The sequence below is a fragment of the Apus apus genome, chromosome 1, assembly GCF_020740795.1.
Source record: "Apus apus isolate bApuApu2 chromosome 1, bApuApu2.pri.cur, whole genome shotgun sequence".
Taxonomy (NCBI): domain Eukaryota; kingdom Metazoa; phylum Chordata; class Aves; order Apodiformes; family Apodidae; genus Apus; species Apus apus.
In genome coordinates this window covers 189542938-189565289 of record NC_067282.1, presented here as the reverse complement: position 1 = coordinate 189565289, position 22352 = coordinate 189542938, and the positions used below count along the sequence as shown (strand labels likewise).

At 38.5% G+C, this 22352-nt stretch overlaps 1 protein-coding gene across 4 annotated transcripts in view; it reads right to left on the bottom strand.

The window, feature by feature from the left end:
• Nucleotides 1–13088: 13088 nt before the first annotated feature.
• Nucleotides 13089–22352, bottom strand: part of CERK (ceramide kinase) — a 40351-nt gene continuing 31087 nt past the window's right edge. For all 4 annotated transcript variants that reach the window (XM_051641998.1, XM_051642017.1, XM_051642007.1 and 1 more), the window contains 3 exons: nt 18704–18909; nt 16615–16823; nt 13089–15734 (listed from right to left, as the gene is read on the bottom strand). In XM_051641998.1, the coding sequence (XP_051497958.1) occupies nt 15635–15734; nt 16615–16823; nt 18704–18909 (515 nt within the window). In that variant the 3' untranslated portion in view covers nt 13089–15634. The remainder of the gene's footprint in view (nt 15735–16614; nt 16824–18703; nt 18910–22352) is intronic.

Here is a 22352-nt window from a genome sequence, read left to right as displayed (position 1 = left end):
AGGCCACACCTGGAGTATTGAGTCCCTTCTGGTCCCCATAATTCAAGAGTAGGTCCCAAGGAGGGCCATGAAGATGATCAAAGGGCTGGAGAACCTGCCCTTTGAGGGCTAAAGGAGTCAGGTTTTTTTTATCCCCATGGAAGAGAAGGTTCAGGGTGCACCTCATCACATTATTTTAGTACTTAAAGGGTGGCTACAAAGAGGACAGAAGCTCTCCTCTCTCTTCACGAGGAGACACATGGAGAAGACAGCAGGTACAAGGGGCAACAGGTACAAGTTGCACCAGGAGAGGGGTTTCATCTCAACATAAGAAAGACATTTTTTACAGTGAGAACAATAATTCACTGGAACAACCTCCCAAGGGTTGTTTGAGTCCTCATTATTGAAGATTTTCAGGATGTGATTGGAGAGGATGATAGATAATGTCATCTAGTCTCCCTTTCCCACAAAAGGTTAGGTCAGATGATCCTTCAAAGTCCCTTTAACCTGGGCTATTCTATGATTCTGTGATTACTGTTCTGCATGAGAACAGCTTTTCCAGACAAAGTTCTGCTGTCTTATGATGATGTCATAACCATGCACATCTCCTGCTTGAACTTTGATTAAGCATCTCCTGGTCACATATCTGTTTTCCCACAGATGGTGAATTTTAATGGGGTGATGGCCAGCTGCTAGGCAGCTATCTACTTCTGAGACTTTGAGACTAGTGAGATCCACGGAAAAAATGGTGTAGGAGTCCTTAAGAGAAGGTGTTTTTCAAACCCATTAAATCACCTAGTTTTAAATATCAGGTGCTTGATACAGCTGAAAGATTGCTCCGGAGCTGAAAAACAAAATTGTTCTCTAGGGATGATAGTGTTCTTTAGTTAAAATCACAGGAAAATAAATAACTTACTTTTCTAAAAGAAAGCAAAAAATGTCATTTAGAGCTGAGCAATCATTCTTAAAAGGCAGCACTTGTCTGACACGGCTACAGAAACAGCACTCTTCTCAGGAATGAGCGTCTGTGGTTATTATTGTAATTTGTGCAGGTCCAGCTGCCTTGCCAGCAGAATGCAGAACAGCTCTAATCACAGCTTTAAACTAACGTGTCAGATATTTATGATAAGAACAGTGGTGTCAGCTGTGTCAGATGCTTTAAAAAACCCTCAAAACAATAAGCTGTCTGATGTGTTTAAGAAAAAGCCCAGTTTCCTCTGAAAGTGCAGAGGTAATTTAAGAAAAAAGTTAAAAGGAGCAAAATTAAATTTAATCAAACTATTATTACAATGATAAATTGCAGCTGGGGAAACTTCCTGCACTTGAAAAGAACATGTTTATATTGCCAAGTCTGCCAAAAGGAAGATTAGATGGAAATATTGTAATGGTAGGGGAGAAGGGAAGCTCCTTTCCCTCAGTTTTCTGCCGTTACAGCATCCTAGAAGTACCATCTCCCACCCAACGTGGCCAAGTGATGTCCCTTGCCTGCCTGCTGACCCATTTAGATGTTCATCGATGGGAACATTTGATTCTGCAGAAAAAGGGGAAGCAGAAAAGTATGAAGTCATCTAATGACTCTTCTGAGCCTGCTCCTGAATCGGCAGCTCTGGTGTGATTATGGGACATCGGTCTGTACTGGCTGTCCTGCTGTGGGTCAACATACAACTGTGCTTTGTTGTTGTTTCACTCCTTATCTCCTTCCTTGGTGCTGCTGGGCTGGGGTCACCTCACTCTCCTGATGCTGGCAGGAGCAGCCAGGATCTGAGAGGCAGGATTATGGAGAGTGAACCCACGCAGGGAAACACATCCTTTCCTCTGGGTTGCTATGCAGAAGGTTAAGGTTAATGTGCATCAGGTGAAGGAGGGGTTAACCAATTTAGCTTATATAATACATGCAGTCATAATCCATGATAAAGATTTAGCACATTGCAAGGGGCAGGTAGGGAAAAGATCAGACAGAGACAGCTCTTTGCATTAATCTTAAATTAAAAAAAAAACACAACAAACTCTTCTCCTTTGTTGTTTTTTGTATTTCTAATGGCAAAATGAATATGGGGAAGCATAAAAATGAAATAGGGTCATCATTTAGTGCCTTGCATTAAATGTTATCATTCAAGAGTGTTGCACACAGAAGACAGCAAATATTGTAGATATGTCAGGGATGATTCAATGTAACTGAAATAACTTGAGAACATAAGCTCTCCTTCACCATTGACAGAATAGCTGGATGTGTTTGATTCAGTCCCCGCTGCTGTGCTGTGTTGCTCTGCTTTGTAAGTCCACATTTTTTCTGTTAACTCCTGAATTCAACCTTACAATTGGGAATTCAGATAACACAGCCCTTCACTTCTGATCCTAGTTGAATACCAATGCCATAATTTTGTGCTCCCTTGCTTTCTTTACTCCCTGACCTTTTGTGTTTCTTGAGGGACATCTCATTTCCTCCAGCTTTCAAACACCTAAACACTTATTTCTTCATATTGGTGATACAATTAAGTACACATCCTTAATTGAGTTACAAGCAAATACATAGAATAATAACAAGGTGTTCATCTTTGTCAACCCTAGACAGGTAATTAAATAGTCTCCTTCACACTCTTCTAAGCAAACAGAGCCCTCTCAACCGATACACCGCTTTTACATAATGTCAATAGACCATCTTCTCCTCTCCTCTGTTTAGATGGGCTTGTGTATTCAATAGAAAATGCAAATTTGCCTTACTCAAGACCTATCTATAAATGAACCTAACTCTCCTATTACTCTAGTTCCTTTGGTTCAGAGTATACTGAAGTAGATTAAAAAGTTACTTCTTTGCTAGAGTTGACAGAAAACAATTCCAGAGGTCAAAACATGGATGCAAAGCCTGATCATAGTCTTGATGAAATACACCCTGATGGGTTCTGGGATTAAGCAAGCATACTGGCTACACAGAGCAGCAGATCTTCACCCATGGTAAACTGTTGTGGCTTTATTAAAAATCAAAGAATGTAGCTGATCTGCTACTCCTGGCTGTCCCTTTGCCCTTCAGAAGAGGAAGAAACCCTCTGGTCTTCAGCATGATACTTAAGCTCCAAAGGCTGTGTTGGGGAGTAGTTGAATTTCAAAACCTTTCTGTAGGGTTGCTGAAGAGCAATGATGACATGCCAAGGGCTCCAAAGGGCAGTCAGTTTGCATTTTTTTTAATCAATGTGCCACTGGCTGAGCCTTCAATATGACCTGGAATACACAAACACACAGAGGTCTGGCTTTGGTTTGTGCTTTACTATGTATCATTCCCCTACTGCTTCCCTCAGGGCAGAGGGATTGGTACTTCTCCTGCTACCCTTTTGATAGCGTTGTGTTCTCTCTCATCATTTTCTACTGCAGGCCCCCAGGGATCTTAATACTCCTGAATTTAAAAGACATCCACATGCAGCACAGACTACACAGCCCTTTTGGCCACAGGAACAGCCATTTTCCTTTTTACAGCTTATGGTTTCTGATGAAATCCAGTTACAAACATTAGGAAGCACTTCAATCAAGTGTTGTATGGATTATGAACCTCATTGTAAACAAGCCAGCCCATAGCAATAAATAGTAGGAACATATGCACTGAAATCACTCTATCCTATTTTCTGCAAAATTGCTTTTACACATATATCATTGTTCTGCTATACAGGAGAAAATATGTAGAATATAAATATTGACATTTATATTGTCCATACTTGTACATGCTAAAGAGATCATTATTTTTTTTAAGGCTTTCAATAAAGATGTCTGTTGGAAGGTTAACAGAGGGAACAAACATCTGAGCAGTACTTGTTTCCTTGGAGATCCCTTTTAAAGTTGAAATAAGTAAGAAAAGCTCTCTGTTCACAGCTACATTTTTTTTTTTAACCCAGGCAGAAAAGAATTATGAATATGGCAGTGTGTTACCCTAATGGTGGTGTTACATTGCCTCATGTCAATTGGATACTTCACTTTTAAACACTTCCTTGGAGAATATGTATTTATTTGTAATTGAATTCCAAGTAACAAATATTAATTTCCCATTTCTATTCTAATTCACTTGTTATATGTCAATATTGCCCCTTGATAAAAGGAGTTTTGGAGAATTTTCAAACACCCAGGTGGGAAAACACTTGAAAAGCCACAAATCCAGTGCTGATAGAGTATCTTGGATATACTATTACATAAAACATTTGAGTGCCCAAGGACATGTCCAGATGCCAAACATCTCTTCTCAGAGACACATAAGTCAATCCCTAGTTTCAGATGTGAGTCTGCATCCCAAAAATAGAGCAGAAAAGTTCCAGACAAGAAGTAACATAGAGAAGAGCTTGATAACCCATGTGCTGGAGCAGTAGGCAGCCAGACTGAGGAAGTAGCAAAGGTGGAGCAAAGGAAATCAAAGCAACAGAGAGAAATGTCATCAGGCCAGTACTACAGGTACCATACTTGAACTCCAGAAGGAGCCAGTAAAAGAAAGCAATGGGAATAGTAAAAGGTCAGGATAGCAATGAGGAGAAAAGAAGAAGGGCAGTGCTGAGAGCATGTGCCAAAGTATTGTGGCTAAGCAAGGGGAAATGCTGGAGGAGAAGAGTAATGCTCAGATATACTGCCACAGCCATAAAAGGAGCAAAAAGGGCTGAGCCAAAGACCGAGAAACAAGCAGGGAGAGGAAAAGCAGCACCAGATCTAGTCAGATTTGCCCCAGCATCCCATAAGCCACATGGAACTGACTGGAAATGATGGATGATACAGTCTGTCCTTGCACACTACCAGCTTAACAGGTGTGGAAGCTTATTTTCTTTATTTATTACATTATTCCACTCTTGTTTAAGGCACAGCACAGTGAACGCTCATTCACTGATGACTAGAATTACCTGAGACCTGCTGGAAATTAATATTTAAGCCATCTTTACTAGTGTGTCCAACACACTTGCAGCACAGGCAAATTCTCATTAGCTGAGAAAGTTTGTACATGACCGGGAATCTTAGGGTCTCAGCTGTTAAAATTTACAAATATACTTTTCCCCTATTTGACCTATGTTTACATCTTTTTTCAAGTAAGAAACTGTTCAAATTGCTCAGCTGTTTGAGACAAAAAACTACTGTGCAGCATCTATCACTGTTTGATCACATTGAATCCTGAAAAGGAAATTAAATGTAAAAATAACCAGTGTGAAGTAACCTGTAATTTGAGCTAGAGGATGTTACTGCAGATCTCATCAGAAGGGAATCAGGAAAGGGATTCACCAGACTACCTTAAAAATGAATGCTGTGTTCAGAAATGTGGAGTTATTGTCAAGGGAAATAATTTTCAGTAGAGGGAGCTGCAGGACCAAGTCAGGCTTAAAACACTGAATACTGCAGCAAAGCAGATAAAACATTATTTATATTAACATGCAGAATTATTAAACAGTGTGCCAGAGAGTTTATTATGATAAAATTATTTAAGCTTTAGAACTCTCCATTGCAGTGGTTAGGGTGTGGAGAAAACAAGTGACATGTATATAATGGCATGTAAATGCATTGTTTGATGTCTCACTGAAAAATAATCTTCTCTTCTCGTGTATTATAGGCACTGATTTGTGATACAAAGACTCCAAAACCAAAATGAAGCTGTATTTCTTTCCTTATTGAAAGTCAGTGGCAAATTTTCCAATGTGGTAACTGTAGGCTGCAGTTTTAGAGATTCAATCAACGTGCACATCAGAGAGTGATAGTACAGTTATTTGTGCTGTCTCCATCCTGTTGTATCTGTATGCAAAATAATCTGCTTCTGCCCAAAGGCAAATCTTGTGTACGTGCAATTTTCTCTAGATGTGTCATTTGCAAGCATTATCCCTTTGACTCAACATGCACTGAGCCTTTTTTCTCTTGATGTTGCTCTACCAATGTAGGCTACATTTGAAAGCAACAATTGAAAAGCTGTGCCTTCTACAGATGTTGAGTAACCTTCAGGTAGTGAGCTTTCTCTGTGCTGACACCACTGAGTTAGCAGTGTTAGCCAAGACGGAAAAAAAGACACTGAGAGGTGCCTCAACGGAGGAAAACAAGGTTACAAATATATATATATAATCTACAGGTCTCAGAATACATCCAAGAATGTGCCTGAGAATTTTATTTACAGTCGAGCATCTCCTCCAGCAGACCCTCATGAAGATGCCCTGAATATACACCTTTGTCACAGTTATTTAAGAATTTCAAATAATTCCCCAATACTCAGTATAAAATATGCTGTCACACTGGTGCAGCATCAGTTGAGTCACTCTTCACTCAGAGTCCTGACAGCTGCTTCCCAACAATGGGCTTCTCTGTGCCACATCCATGTCACTAGGCATGTGACACAGACCTGAGGGAGAAGACTCTTCTACCTTGACTCTTCTGTACCACACAGACCCTGCTACTCTATGTGAAAGGTCCTGATGTGGTAACTTCTCAGCATTGATATTCTTCCTGCTCATCAGTAGGCTGTAGCAGGCTAGTTAGTACTTATGAGAGAAGGGAAGGACAAAACAGCAAACAGCAGGCTGCAAACAGCTTTAGGTAGGAGTGCCACCACACTATATGCCCCAGGGCATCTCAGGAGTTATGCTGCCTTAGAGATTTTCTAAACCAGGGAGGATGGCTGAGTCACTGAAGGCCACTACTCATGAGATCAGTCCTGCTGTGTTTTAGAGATCTCGGATATGCATCAGGACCTTTCAACCTTCCTGGCTTAGCATAACTACCTACAAGTGCTTAATTTTAGACCTCTGGCCAATAGTTATCACAAAATCTGGAGTGACAGGGCTCTTTTTTCTAGGCCCTCATCCTCAACTAATCGAGTGGGCATTGCCTTCTGTGAGCTCATTATACCATAGAGTATCTCAAGTTGGAAGAGACCCATAAGGATCATCAAGTCCAACTCCCTTTTTCTTGCAGAACTACCTAAAACTAAACCATATGACTAAGAGTATCATCCATATTCTTCCTGGACTCTGACAGGCTTGGGGCCATGACCATTTCTCTGAGAAGCCTGTTCCAGTGACTCATCCTCTCAGTGAAGAGCCTTTTTCTAATGTCCAGTCTGAACTTTCCCTGCTGCAGCTTCATTCCATTTCTTTGTGTCCTATCACTGGTCCCCAGAGAGAGGAGATCAGCACCTCCCCCTCCGCTGTCCCCCATGAGTAAGTTGTAGACTGTGATGAGGTCACTCCTCATCCTTCCCTTCTCCAAGCCAAACAAGCCAAGTGACCTCAGCTGAGGCCTTTCACCATCTTGGTCACACTCCTTTGGATACACTCAAATAGTTTGATGTCCTTCTTATGCTGAGGTGCCCAAAACCACACACAGTGCTTCAACTGGGGCTGCGCCAGTGTAGAGTGGGACAATCACCAGCAGTTCTCAGTCCCTGCAAGTCTGTTGCACAGCAGTTCACAGTCAACAAGCCCATTACAAACATCAGTAACGTGATCTCTATACTGTTTTGTATAACCTGTTTTGTTTGCTCCCTGTTGGTTGTTGCTTGCAGTGTCACTTCTGTGTTCTGGAAGCAGAGCATGATTTCTGTCAGAGCCATCAAAGAGATGCACATTCTAATCTAAGGTCCTTTGCGAGGCATATTCCATATCAGTGCTCTGGATGACTACAGGTCACTCCTGCTCATCAGTGTTGGCTGCACAGCATGAAGAATACCCACATCTTTCTCCTTGTACATGCCAGGGTTTCTCATCACACATTTTAACGTGTATGAGAAAGAACAACTAACACAATTATCAACAACACCTCTTCTGCTAAAATTTCTGTGGCCTTAAAGATAACGGCAACCTCACTTCCTGATGGTTGTCTTCTGATTACACCTTCAAATGGCCCACTGCCTTTGGTACTAAGATATCTGTCAATGTGAGTGCAAATGGCACTGCAGGGGTCCTGATGCATGCTTTCCAGTCTTTATGAAGACAGCAGAGATGTATTCCCACCCAAGTGGCTTTAGGAGAAGAATTACTGTCATTCTTCTCACCGCTGCTGTGCACTAACAGCATAGGAAGGCATTTCCCATTCCACAGGAAGCTCTGGTGGCCACCTCTGAGAGATGTACGTTGTGTCCTGGGACCTAAGGGAATTCAAGTACAGTCATTGGTACTTTTGAAAGGGTATGGCATTCACTTCCTTAGCCCTCATCTGTGCCAAGTGGAGGAAGGAGGTTTGGTATCTCAGCAGCATTTGTTGGAGGGTAGAAATCAGAAACCTACACAGAAATGAGTACAAGTAGCAGTAGTCTCCCACTCCCCTTGCACTTGTAATGTAAGATGCGTTGTTTCAGGTTCTTTCACTAAGAGACAGGGTGAACCAGCAAACCTTTCCTCACCTCCTTTTTCCTCTCTTTTAGCTCCAAGGAAAAAACTGAACATGGTCTTCTTTGCTAATAAATTCCTTCTGTGCTCTTTCGCAGTAGTGTTACTGGACAGATTCATCTCAGGTCAGTGAAATTTCCTCCAACAAATGAAGGCAGGGCAGACAGCAGTGGCCTTCAGTCCCAAAACTGAAGCAATTTACACAGGTGCAGTACAACAGTATTGTTGACTGGGAGACTGGATTTGGACTGATGAGTCTGCATGGCCAGAGATCTTTTGCTATTCCTGCCCATCTCATCCTTCTGCACTAGGTCCTCCAGAGGAAGCATTACTGACTGCTGCTCCCATTGGAACAGCCTCAGGGTAAGCACATATGGCAGCAGAACTCTGCTTCCTCCCCACCTCATCTCCCTCCTCTGAGTCTGTGAACTCCTACGTAGGAAAAAGTACAAATTCTTTTGTTAGCTCAAAGCTTTGCCTACGTACAGAGAACAAACACCACAATCTGCCACTCTGGTGAGAGAGTACACCTATGTTTACTCTTCCATCATCCTGCTACCAGTGCATTGAAGGTTTTTCTCAAAGCCTTTACTAGGGAATCACAACTACAGCAATGCCATGGTGTTCAGGTTTTGCTCGTTTTCCCTAGAAAATTCCAGCATTATAAGACAAAATGGAAATAGGAGGCTCCAGTCACCTGCAAGCTACTTGTTTTATTCAGTTGTTTTTTCTTGGGCTAGGGACAGGGCAGAATCTATCAGCATGGTAACACTCAGAGTAGTTATTCATCTGATAGGTATTGCTGAGGGGGGATATCTCCTCTAAATACATCTATCAGAGTTTTAGACAGCATCCTGTGACAACATGATACCTTAGAACTAACAGAATGTGATTTGATTGAAGACTTTATGCAGATACACATCCCTTTTTTTGAGCAACTTGTCAATACCAGCTTTCTTATTATCAAGTTCCTTCTTTGGTGGTACACAGAAATCAGCTTTGAGCAGGTTTTCTTTATATTGATATGTGCTCAAACATTGGAGTTTTTTTCCTTCTCTGGTTGAATATTAATAATGTTTAGGCAAAGAACAGAAGACTGAGAGGAACACAATAGCATAGGTAGGGAATTTCCCTGGAGGGAACAAGATCTTCTTTCTGCCAACCAAGGACAGAGCAAGCATGCTGAAATACAGCAAGGGAGAATCAGTTCAACAAGGAACCAAAGTTTTCTCACTACAAAAATCTTCAATCAATATTTTCTGACAGCTAAACTGCTTTGCAGAACATGCATCACTGAAAGCTCAAAAGAACAGGTTACACAAACAGCTATCAGGAACTGCAGAGGTATTTCTGTGGGCAATCATTCCTTGTGGGAACTTTCCCTGACATGACAGGGTCCATAGGGCAGACCCATAGCTGGTGTGAATTACCATCCCACCACCTTAACCCCAACAGCATTGAAGTACTAACCTCAGCATTACTTTTTGCTGTTTAATCTCCTCTTTTCACAACTATGGTTGCAAAATATTAAAATGAAAATCATAGAATCATCACAGAATGCCAGGTTGGAAGGGACCTCAAGGATCATGCGGTCCAACCTTTCTAGGTACCACTGTAGTTTATATGAGATGGCTCAGCACCCTCTCAAGCTGAGACTTAAAACTGTTCAATGTGAGGGATTCTACCACTTCCCTTGGGAGACTGTTCCAATGTTTGACTGTCCTCATGGTGAAAAATTTACCTCGTGTCCAATTGGAATCTTCAGGAGCAACTAGTGCCCATTACCCCTTGTCTTTTCCATGTGACTCCTTGTAAATAGGGAGTTTCCATTTTCTTGGTAGCCACCCTTTAAGTACTGGAACATGGTAATAAGATCTCCCCAAAGCCGCCTTTTCTCAAGGCTGAACAAATCCAGTTTTCTCAGCCCCTCCTCATATGGCAGGACTGGAGAGTCCTCTGATCCTCCTTGTGGCCCTTCTCTGGACCCTCTCCAGCCTGTCAACATCCGTTTTGTAGAGCAGGGACCAAAACTGAATGCAATACTCCAGGTGTGGCCTGACAAGTGCTGAGTAGAGTGGGATGGTGCCTTCTTTATCTCTGCTGGTGATGTCCTTGTTGATGCAGCCCAGCATCCTGCTGGCTTTCTTTGCCACTGCAGCACACTGTTCACTCATGTTGAGCCTGTTATCCAGCCAGACCCCCAGGCCCCTTTCCACAGAGCTGGTCTCCAGCCAGGAGGATCCTAGTCTGAACTGCACTGCTGGGTTATGTGTTCCCAGGTGCAAGACTTTACACTTCTCCCTGTTGAATTTCACAAGGTTCCCACTAGCCCACTCCTCCAGCCTGTCCAGGTCATCCTGGAGGGTAGCTCTCCCTCTGGAGTGTCAGCCTCTCCACTCATCTTGGTGTTGTCAGCAAACTTCTTCAGGGTGCTCTTGATCCCAACATCTAGGTTACTTATGAAGATGTTAAACAGCATTGGGCCCAATACAAATTCCTGGAGCATCCCACTTATGACTGGTTGCGAGCTTGAGGAAGAACTATTTACAGTGCTACTCCTCCACCTCTTCTCCCCTGCCTGTCTTTATTAAACAGCCTATAGCCATCTATCATGATCCTCCAGTCATCTAAATTGTCCCACCATGTTTCAGTTATTCGTATGATATCGTAATTATCTGACTAGGCACAGAGTTCCATTTCCTCTTGTTTATTTCCCAGATTGTGTGTGTTTGTATACATACACTCCAGGAGGCTGATCTTTTGGTTCTCATTTAAGGAGACAGCTGAGGCATGTTTTACACTACTCTGGTTGGCCTTGTTTATTCCCCAGTAGGTTTTAGTGGTGTGTGTGGTGTGATCACTGCAATTTTCGATCCCTCCCCCCGGTACTGGTGTGCTGCTCCCAAGCTCCTCTCTAGAAAGCCGTTTTACCCCCACCCCCTCATAATGCTGCACAGTGCATCAGGAAGTTGCTTTTATAATTCTCTTTTAACCTCTTCTTGTGACACTGCTATTTTGCTGAAGTTTGTGAGTGGAAATATAGAACATGACCCAACATTTTTTCAGAAATAAATATTTGCAGCAGTATAAAGCTTTTTATTCTACCACTTGTAAATAGTCAAACTGCTGGCAATCTACCCAAAGCTTTAGTGCCAGCTTTACTGTGCCATTAAAGTACACATGACTGGGCACTGCCTTCCAGTAAAATAGATTAAAAATAAATAAATAGATCTGTAATTTTTTTTCCTATTTCTTCTTTTATTTTTCTCCCTTTTTAAAATGTGTTTTGCCCTTGATCTCTTTCATCCTTTACAGGGTTTTGTCTCCATGGATTTTTTTAATTTGCATCACTCCTGTTATTCTTTCAGTATTTTTCCTTTATGAATAATTATCTTTCCCCTTCTATATCTTCCTGCTCTAGAATTGAAGTCTCTGCCTAAAAAAAAAACAACACGAAACAAAAAAACAAAACAAAAACAAAACCTATTTTTGTTATTTATTGCTGAAGATTTTTCTGAAAGAAGGCACAAAACCACACTCTAGGTGAAGTAGCTACCAACAAGAGCAAGTCACCCTTTCAGACATGTAAGAGTCTTAAAGGAGAAAACATCTTTTGAAGACAACCTCTTGCTGGCAATTTCAGTAGGTACGTGTCAGGAATTATTTCTAAACAGAAGGAAACTGAATTAAAAAAAAAAATTAATCTTCTCATTGCAGAGGATTTTAAAGGCATGACTGATTGCAGGACGACTGCCCCACCTCCTTTTAATTAATGGGACTAGTCACACATTAATTAAGAACATGAATGAGCTTTTGCAAGATGTATGTTGTGTGCATGTCAGTGGGTAAGACAGAAGTCTGTGGAGACTGTTGCTTTATTATGGACAGAATTAATTTATTGCAACTTAAAACACCAGTTAGAGTTTATTAAATGTACTTAACTATCCTGTTGAAAATTAGAAAGAGCGAAGGGACTGAGAATAGAAATTAATTCCTATTACTCATTTACTTCTTAGGGATTAAGGCAGGAGTTCTAGAGAAATAGTACTTGAATTGTAAGACAGAGGTGTCCAAATAAATTTGATTTGATGTGCAATCTTCCTTTTATGAATAACCATTGATTTATTATAGGAAGTCACCAGATGCCCACCCAGCCTATCTCTTCTCCTCAGCAGGACAAAAAATATGATTAAAACCTCAAGATAAGGACAAGGAGGTCACTCAGTAATTGCAGTCAGAGACAAAACAGACTCAACTTGGACAAAGTGCACTTGGGTCAGAGTAATCCTAATCTCCTACTGTGCTCACTACTGTTCATCTACAACAAACATGTTCTATTTCTTGTTAGAACATGTACTGCATGCACAGTAAGTATTGCAATGACATTCAAAAGCCTCATCTATTTACTATATACTACTTAGGGTATATTATGCATTTCATGCTCCTTAGAACACTAGTTTTATTTGAATTTGTGTAGTTTAGATTTTTCCATAATCATGAACTCTAAATACACAGATTAAGTTTCCTCTCTCCTCTTCAATCTTTAGTTTACCTTGGAGAGTTGCTTAGTTTTAGCTTCAACTTGTTGCTTCACTTTCAGTGTTTGTCCACATTTGTACTTGCTACAAAGTTGTGGTCAACCCAAATGGAAGGTTATCAATTACTTCTTCACTGGATTAAATCGGCGCACGTTGATTACACTAAGTGCATTACCTTTGTCTGGTAGAAATCTGGCAACAGATTTTTATGTTTTTTTTAAATCAAGTTGTAAAAAGAAAAAACACCAAATTGCTGCATGATGTATTTTTATTTTTTTCAATGAAATGCCCTGGAGTCATAAAACAGAATACATTTTCTAATCTTGAAGCCAGCAAGATTGGGAAAAAAAGAAAAATTGAACCTGGTTTTCCTACATGTAATTTCCATACTGAGAATACATTCAGAGAAAAAAACCCTAGAATTAAAGTGTACGCAGACATTACTTATGCATCTCTCTTCTTAAAATTAAACTGGACATGTCATCCAACTCATACAGTGCTTTGCTAGTATAATATGCTACAATGGAATTACTCAAATGCAACTATGCAGCTTTTCTATTACCTAAGACCTTTCCATTTTATTATGTTGCAACCCCGTTGTTATTTACTTCACACTCCATTATCTTACTACAGAACGATCTTTTCTCCTTTTCTGGTGGCTTGTTCCTCAGAATGAGAACCCTCACTGTGTCTTCCTTTGGAAGCACCAAGTACGCAGTTTCAGATATTAAAAATATTCTAAGCATTTCAATATACATTCACAATCAGATTAAGCCGCCATTTTCCAAGTAAGAGTCTCATGACCTGCTAGTAAACTAATGGAAAGAGCTGGTTGGTATTTACTCCTGTTCTCATTAATGAGAACATGATCTGGACAGCTGTAATGCCCCATAAACGCCCTCATCCGTTGGTTAGCTGAGTGTGCACCACCATATCCTGCTCAAGAATTACAGTAACTTGAAGTCTGGGTTCTCTCACAATATTCATGGATAGACAAAAATAACTGTATAACTTTTTAAACAAATGACACTTTGAAGAATGAAATACACATAACACTTATGTTACAAGTGTCTGAAAAACACTGGCTCAATCAACATTTTGACTCACTGTGTTAATAAGGAAAGTAAACAGCAGTACTTTTGGAAAAGTATTCAAGTATTTCCCTGATATACCATCTAATGAAAAACAAATAGTAAACTTTGTATGACTGTACTTTGAGCAAATACCAGTTGCAGTGCTTTCTGTGACATAGAACTGTGTGAACAGTACTTTGTAGCAAAGATACAGCACACCATTTTGATATTACACAAAACTGGAATGTAATTTCAATAGAAAAAAAAATCAGTCATTTATAACAATTTTCAAGTGCTTCAGTAACAAATGACAAATTATCATGGCTTACACAGAGAAATACATGAGACATGAAACTAGCACAGGCTGTATGACAGAAGTGCCAATAAATATACATGAATAGAGAATTACTAGCTATTCAGACAAAAATAAAACAACATTAAAGAGAACTACACACTTAAGACAAAAGAGAGCAGAGGCTAACTTCTGATCCTCAAATAGCAATAAATATTTCCAAGAAGAGCAAAATTTAGTCCCAAGCCTACACACATGTGTCACAATGCACAAATCCATACACAACTTAAATAGTCACTTCATAGCTATACACGATAGTCCAATGTTTTTGCTATAAAAAACAAATCAGCACAGTGAATTCATGATTTAACAGATGCCAGTTTCTTCCCTTGACATCAAAAACCAAATTATTTTGTTTCATATTCAGTTAAATATATATTATTTTAAAAAAAAACTTCCCATCATCAAATCGTATGTTTAAACTTAACATTCCAGCATCTTATTTTGTGAAGACATTTTAAAGTATGTAGTAGAATCTCCAAAGAATTGTGTACTGAAGAGGGAAGCTTTTAATTTCTTAATTTTAGATATTTAAAAATAAAAAATAAAAACTTGCTGGTGTTTCAGAAGGTACTTATGTTTTCCTTTGCCTGTGCCTGCCTGGTATTATATCCCGGCAAGTTGCTTGCAACACATTTCAGTTAGTGTGTGGTATTTGGTATCATCCAGTCATAAAACCTTTTATAACCCCAAAAAGCATCATGCAAGGAAGCCTTTATACAAAGAGTATGTAGGATAAGGTATGATTTGTATACTGATGTGCTTCTATTTTTCAGAGTATTTCTAAACTCTTAGTGTTATTATTTAAAGCCAGGAATGTGTGTTTGAATTGCATTGATAAGTTGCAAGGTATAATCAGAATTTCAAAACAAAAGATTTTACTAAGAAAAAGATGCAAATGACAAGACTGTTGTCCAGCATTTAAGCCACATGCCACTACTTAACAATCCCAGCAGAAAACATCTTCTCAGACACTGAAAATACCTTGTCTTGGTATCTTTGTTTGATGACAATGGGAAGCCCAATGTTTTATAACATTTACATATTAATTGCAACACAATAGCTAAATGAGCTCTCTAGAAAAGCACAGAGAACTTATCATTGTGAATACATACATATACACCAATCCTCTCTTTTCTAACATAACTTAGATTACATTGCTCCAAGACATATTTTCATGATTACAACATTTAAAAAAAAAATGACAAAATGCAATAAGACATCTAAAATTATACTGAAGCCATTAAAAAACCCACAACTCAAACTAATATTTAAAAAAAAAAGCACAACCTTGTCAATTTGACTAAAATGCATATTTACTCAATTTCCTTGAGCTTTTATTTTTTCTTCTCCCCATTGGAGGAACAATGTCTATAGTAATTGTTCAATGCTACTCTGGCTGTAGGCAGCTTTGTCTTTACAGTTTTCCTCGATTCCCCTTGCAAATAGCTTCATCAACTGGCAGTGAACCCTGAAAAATATGGAAATTAATAGGAAATAAACAGGTACTACATATTTAATTCTAATAAACCATTAAATTCAAGCAGTTGGACACTTGTTCCTTGCAACAGACTACAGAAACTGTGCTCTTATACAATCCTCCTCTGCAAAAAAGACTGGATGCTTTCATGTATCCATCACTCCTGTTACTCCTCTTTTCCACACAAAAAGTTTGATAGACAATGAGCAGATCTCAAACAATGTACAGTATTTGCAAAAGTCACTTGCTTCTGCTAAGTGATTATGTGGTCACAGAACACACCTGCATGTATACTTTTTGAATTGTGGTGTTGTTTCCTCTGTTTTTTTAAAAAAATAAAATAACAAAACCAAAACCCTAAACAAAAAAGAAAAAAGCCCTTCAAATTTCACAAAACTTGATTCCCTTCTAATTCAATTATTTGCAAAACTTCAAACTTTCTCCATGCACCAAGGCTGGAGATACGACTTTGTGCTGTGTGTCAAAAAACACAAAGTGACATACTCAGTGTTTCTGTATGACAAAGATACCTACTTAAAGCTTAATAGGAAAAGGTAGTGCTTAGAGTAATGACATACTCCACTCATTAAAATAATCCTCCTTCAGCACATCAAGCACATATCAGTTCCTAAGAAGCAAGTAGGACTTCAGAAGTAGAGCTATCCATCTATCTTCGTGATAGTTTACAATGTATGGTTGGAGTATTCTCTGGAAAGGATTCAAAAGAGTAACAAACAAAAACGTTTATTACCAGAAAACTCAAATTTGCTATTTTGGGGCACTGTGTTGGGATATCTTTATGAGTATCTTTAAAATCAGTGAAAAGGTTTAATATGTTTTCTGGTACATGGAGAGAAAAATCAATGCTTACCTCACTTCAATTGCTGAACTATCCAGAGTTTCTCCATCACAATTCCAGGTGCTATTAGCAACATGACAGCAACAGGCTGGATGATCTCTGCAGAACTGGCCAAAATGTTTCTTTCCTATGTCTGTGACATTGCTTTCATTATCTTCTGAAAGCTTTGATGTAAATTGAAAACTCTTCACCCGATAAACATCTACAAATGAGAAGTCAAACTACAAAGAAAAAAAAAACAAACAGGCAAGTACAATTAAATACATTTGATATGTAAAGCAACACAGCACGTAGCATTTTCTGTTCAAGAAAATATGTACGTTCCCATTTTCTAGAGAAGCTTACCTGAGGCAGGGAGTGATTTTTGTTTTTTAAAACTTTGCTTTATTATTTCTGACTTTAGCAAACAGAACCTTACTTTTCAATGGTCCTTTTCAAGTAGCTTCAATACTGCCACTTTATAGATAATCAGGTAACAGGTCCTGTGATTAATATTTTTTATTCCCACTTACTCATAAAAATACCCTATAAAAACTACTATAACATGGAATCAAAGCAAAAAAGTTTGCAGTGGATCTTTGTATCATCCTCAGGAACTGTTCAAGTACAATCCTTAAGACAGACAGGCTTTTCTGAAACCCTTCTGCTTCTACAACAGCCTGAAGGTGGGAGCTCCGTGGCAGTGTGATCACATTACAGAGTTGGTGTACGCAAAATAAGAATAGAGTGCAGCATTATTATGTTCCAACAAAATAAAAGTAATTTTAACTAGTTAATTTAGCTAGAAAAAGTAGGACAATTAAGAAATTTCTGTAACACAGGTTGCAAATTTACACTAAAATACTGTACAAATGCTTTTAAAGAGGCTTTGTAAATTAAAGGGACAATCATATTAGAGTGTCCCCACCTGCACTGAAAGGACTTAAACACTTCGCAAGCTGTGATACAGATGAGTCATTTACCAAAGGCAATGCAATATGTCTGGGCACATCTATGGAAAGGGGATGACAAGGAGACAAAAGTGAACAAAGAAACAGCTTATCCATAAACCATATCCTAAAAGAGATCAGAGTTGAAGGGTCCTCCTAGGTCTTGAGTTCCTTTGGCTTTTAACCATAACCAAACTGTGAAGCTGTCAACCTCCATGCTTGGAAACAGGGGCTCATGGATACAACGAGGCTTACTAAGCAGTGTACTAGTCCAAGCATCTTAGTAGCAAAAACTGGCATCCACAGCTGCACAAAACCACCCAGGAATGCTCTCATGTCTCAAGTCTAAGCAGAACGTGATCTCTTGATGAATGTTCAGGCCAATTTGAAAGGTAGCTAGGAAATGCTTCCAATAACAAAAAATATCAAGGCAACAGTGAGAGTGAGTGGGAAGGAGTGAAGGGAAGAAGAGGAGACTGGGAATAGCAGGAAGGAGGAATACAGACTCATGCAATGTCCCAGGGAATGGCAATCAGGAAATAGAGGAAAGGGAACCAATACTAATTCTTTTACAGAGGAGGAAGAATAGCAACATAAACAAGTGAGATTATTGCTTTTATAACTAGATATGACATTAGTCCGTTGTTGGGATAATTTCCAGAATATGTTAACAATATTAGGTTGTGACAAGTACTAAATGTGCTTATTCACAGCCATAGCTCTGGTTTCAACAGATACTACAATCCACAGTAGTGATGAATCTTTCCTTTGTACTTTATCCTGACAGCTACAACATATGCAAGGAACAACTCTGAAGCTGAATGCATGAAGCTCATTGCCTGCTGACATATATGTAGTAAAATTCTGCTAAAAGCCTGCAGTTTACAATCAAACTGCAGTTCTGGCAGCTTTCTTTTAACCACATTTTTTATACAGTTTACAAAAAGTGATTTATCTTTTGTTACTACATCTTCTACCTTAGTTATGTTATACTACTGTGAACAGTTTTTCATGGCAAATACATGGCAGCACAGTTGTGACAAAAATAATTTTAAATACTATCCAAACAGCATATACTCTGGTTTTGTAGATGTTGTTTTTGTCATGTAAGAATATCAATATTTACAACTTAGACTGAGTCTGGAGAATTCACTGTCAATAGGAATACACACCTGATCATCTTGGTTTGTATGTCTGACAAGATACCGTAAAAAATCAAATCTGGAGCATTTACGAACTAGAATGAGGTCAGCTGAACCATCTGCCAAATGAGCTGCTGGTGAAAGACCTTTTGGACTTCGTGGACAGGCACAGCTCATATTTACTGCATTAATGGCTAAAAATTTCCCTTTAATAACCTTCCATTCTTCTGCATCATCTGAAACACATCAGAATAGGCATAGTTATTATTTGATCTACTCATAAGAAAACTAAAAACAATCATTCTTGGCAACTTGAAACTTATTAGTGGGCATATTAATGCACTGTTAACATCTAAAATAAACCGCATTAAAAAAAAATGTGTTTTTCATATACTAACAGCGAAAGTTGCTTTTTCCCTCCACAGACTGATTATCTACTAAAACTGCTCATCATTTCTGATATATGCATATCAAATTCAGGATCAATACTATTTGGTAAACCCACAAAGCCTCAGGCAGAGAAAAGACACGAGGCAAGTTACAATCCTTGTAGTGTGAAAGTTCATGGGTTTTTTTAACTTTTTAAAATATTATTCTTGCTCTTCAACATGTTAAATACACAAAGACCCAAAGACAGTGGTTTAGTATTTGGTTTCTAAATCGATATTCCTCTTTTGCCTCAATGCCACAAATTATATTTTAAAAAGAGAAAAAAAAGAGATGACTCAGCATTCAGCAAGGAGCAGCAGATAGACCCCAAATGTCTGAAGATGAATACTATTAACAGAGCTGAACTTGCCTGTGCATAAATCTTCAGAGATTTCTGGAAAACTATACAAAAGTCTGTTTTCAACAATGTGAAATCATTCTGTTAGAGATTAGGCCTAGACTGAGCTTAAATGTGTGATGACATCAATACTTTCTTGGCAGAGGAATTTTCTGGAACAAAGAAACACTGGCAAGCACTGTACAGAGTTGTAATCTAAACTGTATTTCCATCAATATGGATAGATGAGAAAAATGCCTTTGCACTTTTAGATTACACATAATTGCATTCCCCACTACAAAGAGAAAAAGCCACAAAGCAGCCATAACACTCCTTTTCTCCCAATATAAGTGGCTCAGATACTTAACAACTCCACAGAAGTAAAATTTGCAGAATAGTCTATGGAGATACACATACATGCTCTAAGACTGGAGGTTCAGGAATGAAGTGCCATTATTGGTGATGGGGATAACATTAAGGAATGAACAAAACCCAACAATTTGTTTATATAAGCGTGTTCAAGTTCGATCATCAACTCACAGCAAGGTAGAGGTTCTAAAGCATATTAACTAGTAGGGAGTTAGAAAGCTAACTTTATTCAGTTCCCCACCTTTGGATTAATTTAGTTATTTTCAAGGTGCTTCTTTGATGGAACTATAGATGACATTTATGCTATATATCTGATATCCTGAAATTCTGATATTCTTTCCTGTCTTAATTTTAGGAACTTCACATTCACTTTAAAGAATCACTGTTATAATTGTCTAAGTACTTTTGGACCTAAAGCCTATGATGCATTCATTTGAACTGACCTCTTCCAAGCTTTATAAATCAGAAAAAGAAAAAAAAGGAAAAAATGTTTGTAAAGTATTCTGTAGTTTTTCTTTGCTCTTTGAACTTTTCCTGTTTCCTTTGATTTTTTTTCATTGGAACTTCTTACTATCCACTCTTTAGAAACAGAAACAAGAAAAACAGAATTCCAAGAAAAATAGAGTAGGATTGTAATGTGACAAAAGACATTAAGGAAACTAGAAACTTTCTTTTCCATCTAGACTACCCTATCTCCTCATAAACAAATCAGTAATAATAAGAAAAAATCCAGCTCTTAAATTCAACATCTTTGCATCACTTGCCAGAGTGGTTTTAAAATTCCTTGCTTCATTGTTGATCTTTTTATGTTGCTTTCAAACAGAACATGACAGAAATAATTTAAATAAGATTCAAAATGTGTATCTTAAGAGAGATGAGAAAGACTTGAATGTCAAGCTACAGAATGACTGCTCATGCTGCAGGCAAATGATGAGGTCCTGCTCTGAGATGAAGGTAACTGAATGCAACATAAAAAAAACTACTGGAACTGGAAACATCTGTCCCCCTGATGTATCTAAATGCTTATTGTCAAGAAAACCAGGCTTTTTCTGATACACAAACAATAAAATGAAAACAACACCCCTTGCTGATAAATCCTTTTGTTGTTTATTTGAGAAGCATTAATAATTTTGTTTATAGTGTGTCAAACCATGTGTTAACTTTTAAAGTATGATCACTGTAAGAAATAAGCTTCAAATTACTTAAGGGAGAATGTTTACATATGTTATTCTGATAGATTGTTTTCACCTGGTGGAAAAGTACCATTCAGCATAAATTTCAGCATGCTACTAAAAAAAAGTTTCAAAGTAAGTACAAAGCCAGGGTATTTATCACATTTTAAAAGACTGTTTTCATAACCATTCTTCAGGTTGCATCTCTGAAATAGCACAAACTATTTGCCGAAAATATCTTTCATACAATGGAGCAATTACCAGCAGGGAGAACATAAACTCATTTCAGCTGTCTATTGTGTATATGTACTGCAAGTTGCTGAAACCAGCATGAAGTAAACACTCAAAGTTTTCTCAGTCCATGCACAACACAAAGAAATACCTTCAGTGACAGCCAATGCAACATCCTTCTAAACTTAGCTGAATCGGTACACAAACCAAGTAGGCACAATGAAAGAGTCAGCCAATAAACCCTGCTGACTAAAAATCTTATCTGAGGTGGTGATTTAAAATCCTTTTTATTGCTAATCAAGAGTAGCCAATTGTTATTTTTTGCTTACCACTACTGCACTGAGAAGAGACTGGACTGGAAAGCAAGCCAGATACCAGAAGTCAAATGCATTTAAGTAAACAATATTCTACATATTTAGCTGCTTAATATCCTGTGCAATGCTGGCTAAAGAAGTCTTGACTGCTCACTAACCTGTAGCTTTCTTCTGCCTTTGCTTGTTTGCCGAATCAAAGCTAACAAAATTTAGATTTAGTTTTTAGATTTAAAAACAAACAAACAAAACAAAATTAAACTAAAATCGCCCCCAACTGAAAAAAACCCAAAACAAAAACCCCAAATCTATAACCAAAAGAAAAATGATTGGCAATTTCTAACTAGAGTTATTTCTCAAATATGTCTCAAAAATATGAAGTAATTTCTTTAGCTGAATCTGGGCATAAATTAAAACAATTCAAGAAATACTCCAATCTGGCCATCTGTTGACTAGATCCATAATCTGAAAGCAGTAGCTGGGATGAAAGCACGATATATAAGCATGTGTAACAGGAATTCAAATTGGCATAGAAATCTGTACACAGCCTTTATGCTACATATCAGTCTCTGTAGGATGATGATGACAGTCTTTTTACTAACAAACGTCTGGAACATGGCACAGAAACTGTACAAAATAACTCTAAGATAATCTAGGTCATAAAGACCAATGTTTGTGTCAAGAATGTTACCACTTTAGGTGCTGGGATTTACAAAAAAAAAAAAAAAGAGTAAAAGCAGCAGCAAGCACCCATGGGAAGGCTGCCTGCTGTTCAAAAGGGGTTAAATCCAAGATGAAGAACTGAGACCAGAGGCAAAACTTGGCCAAGT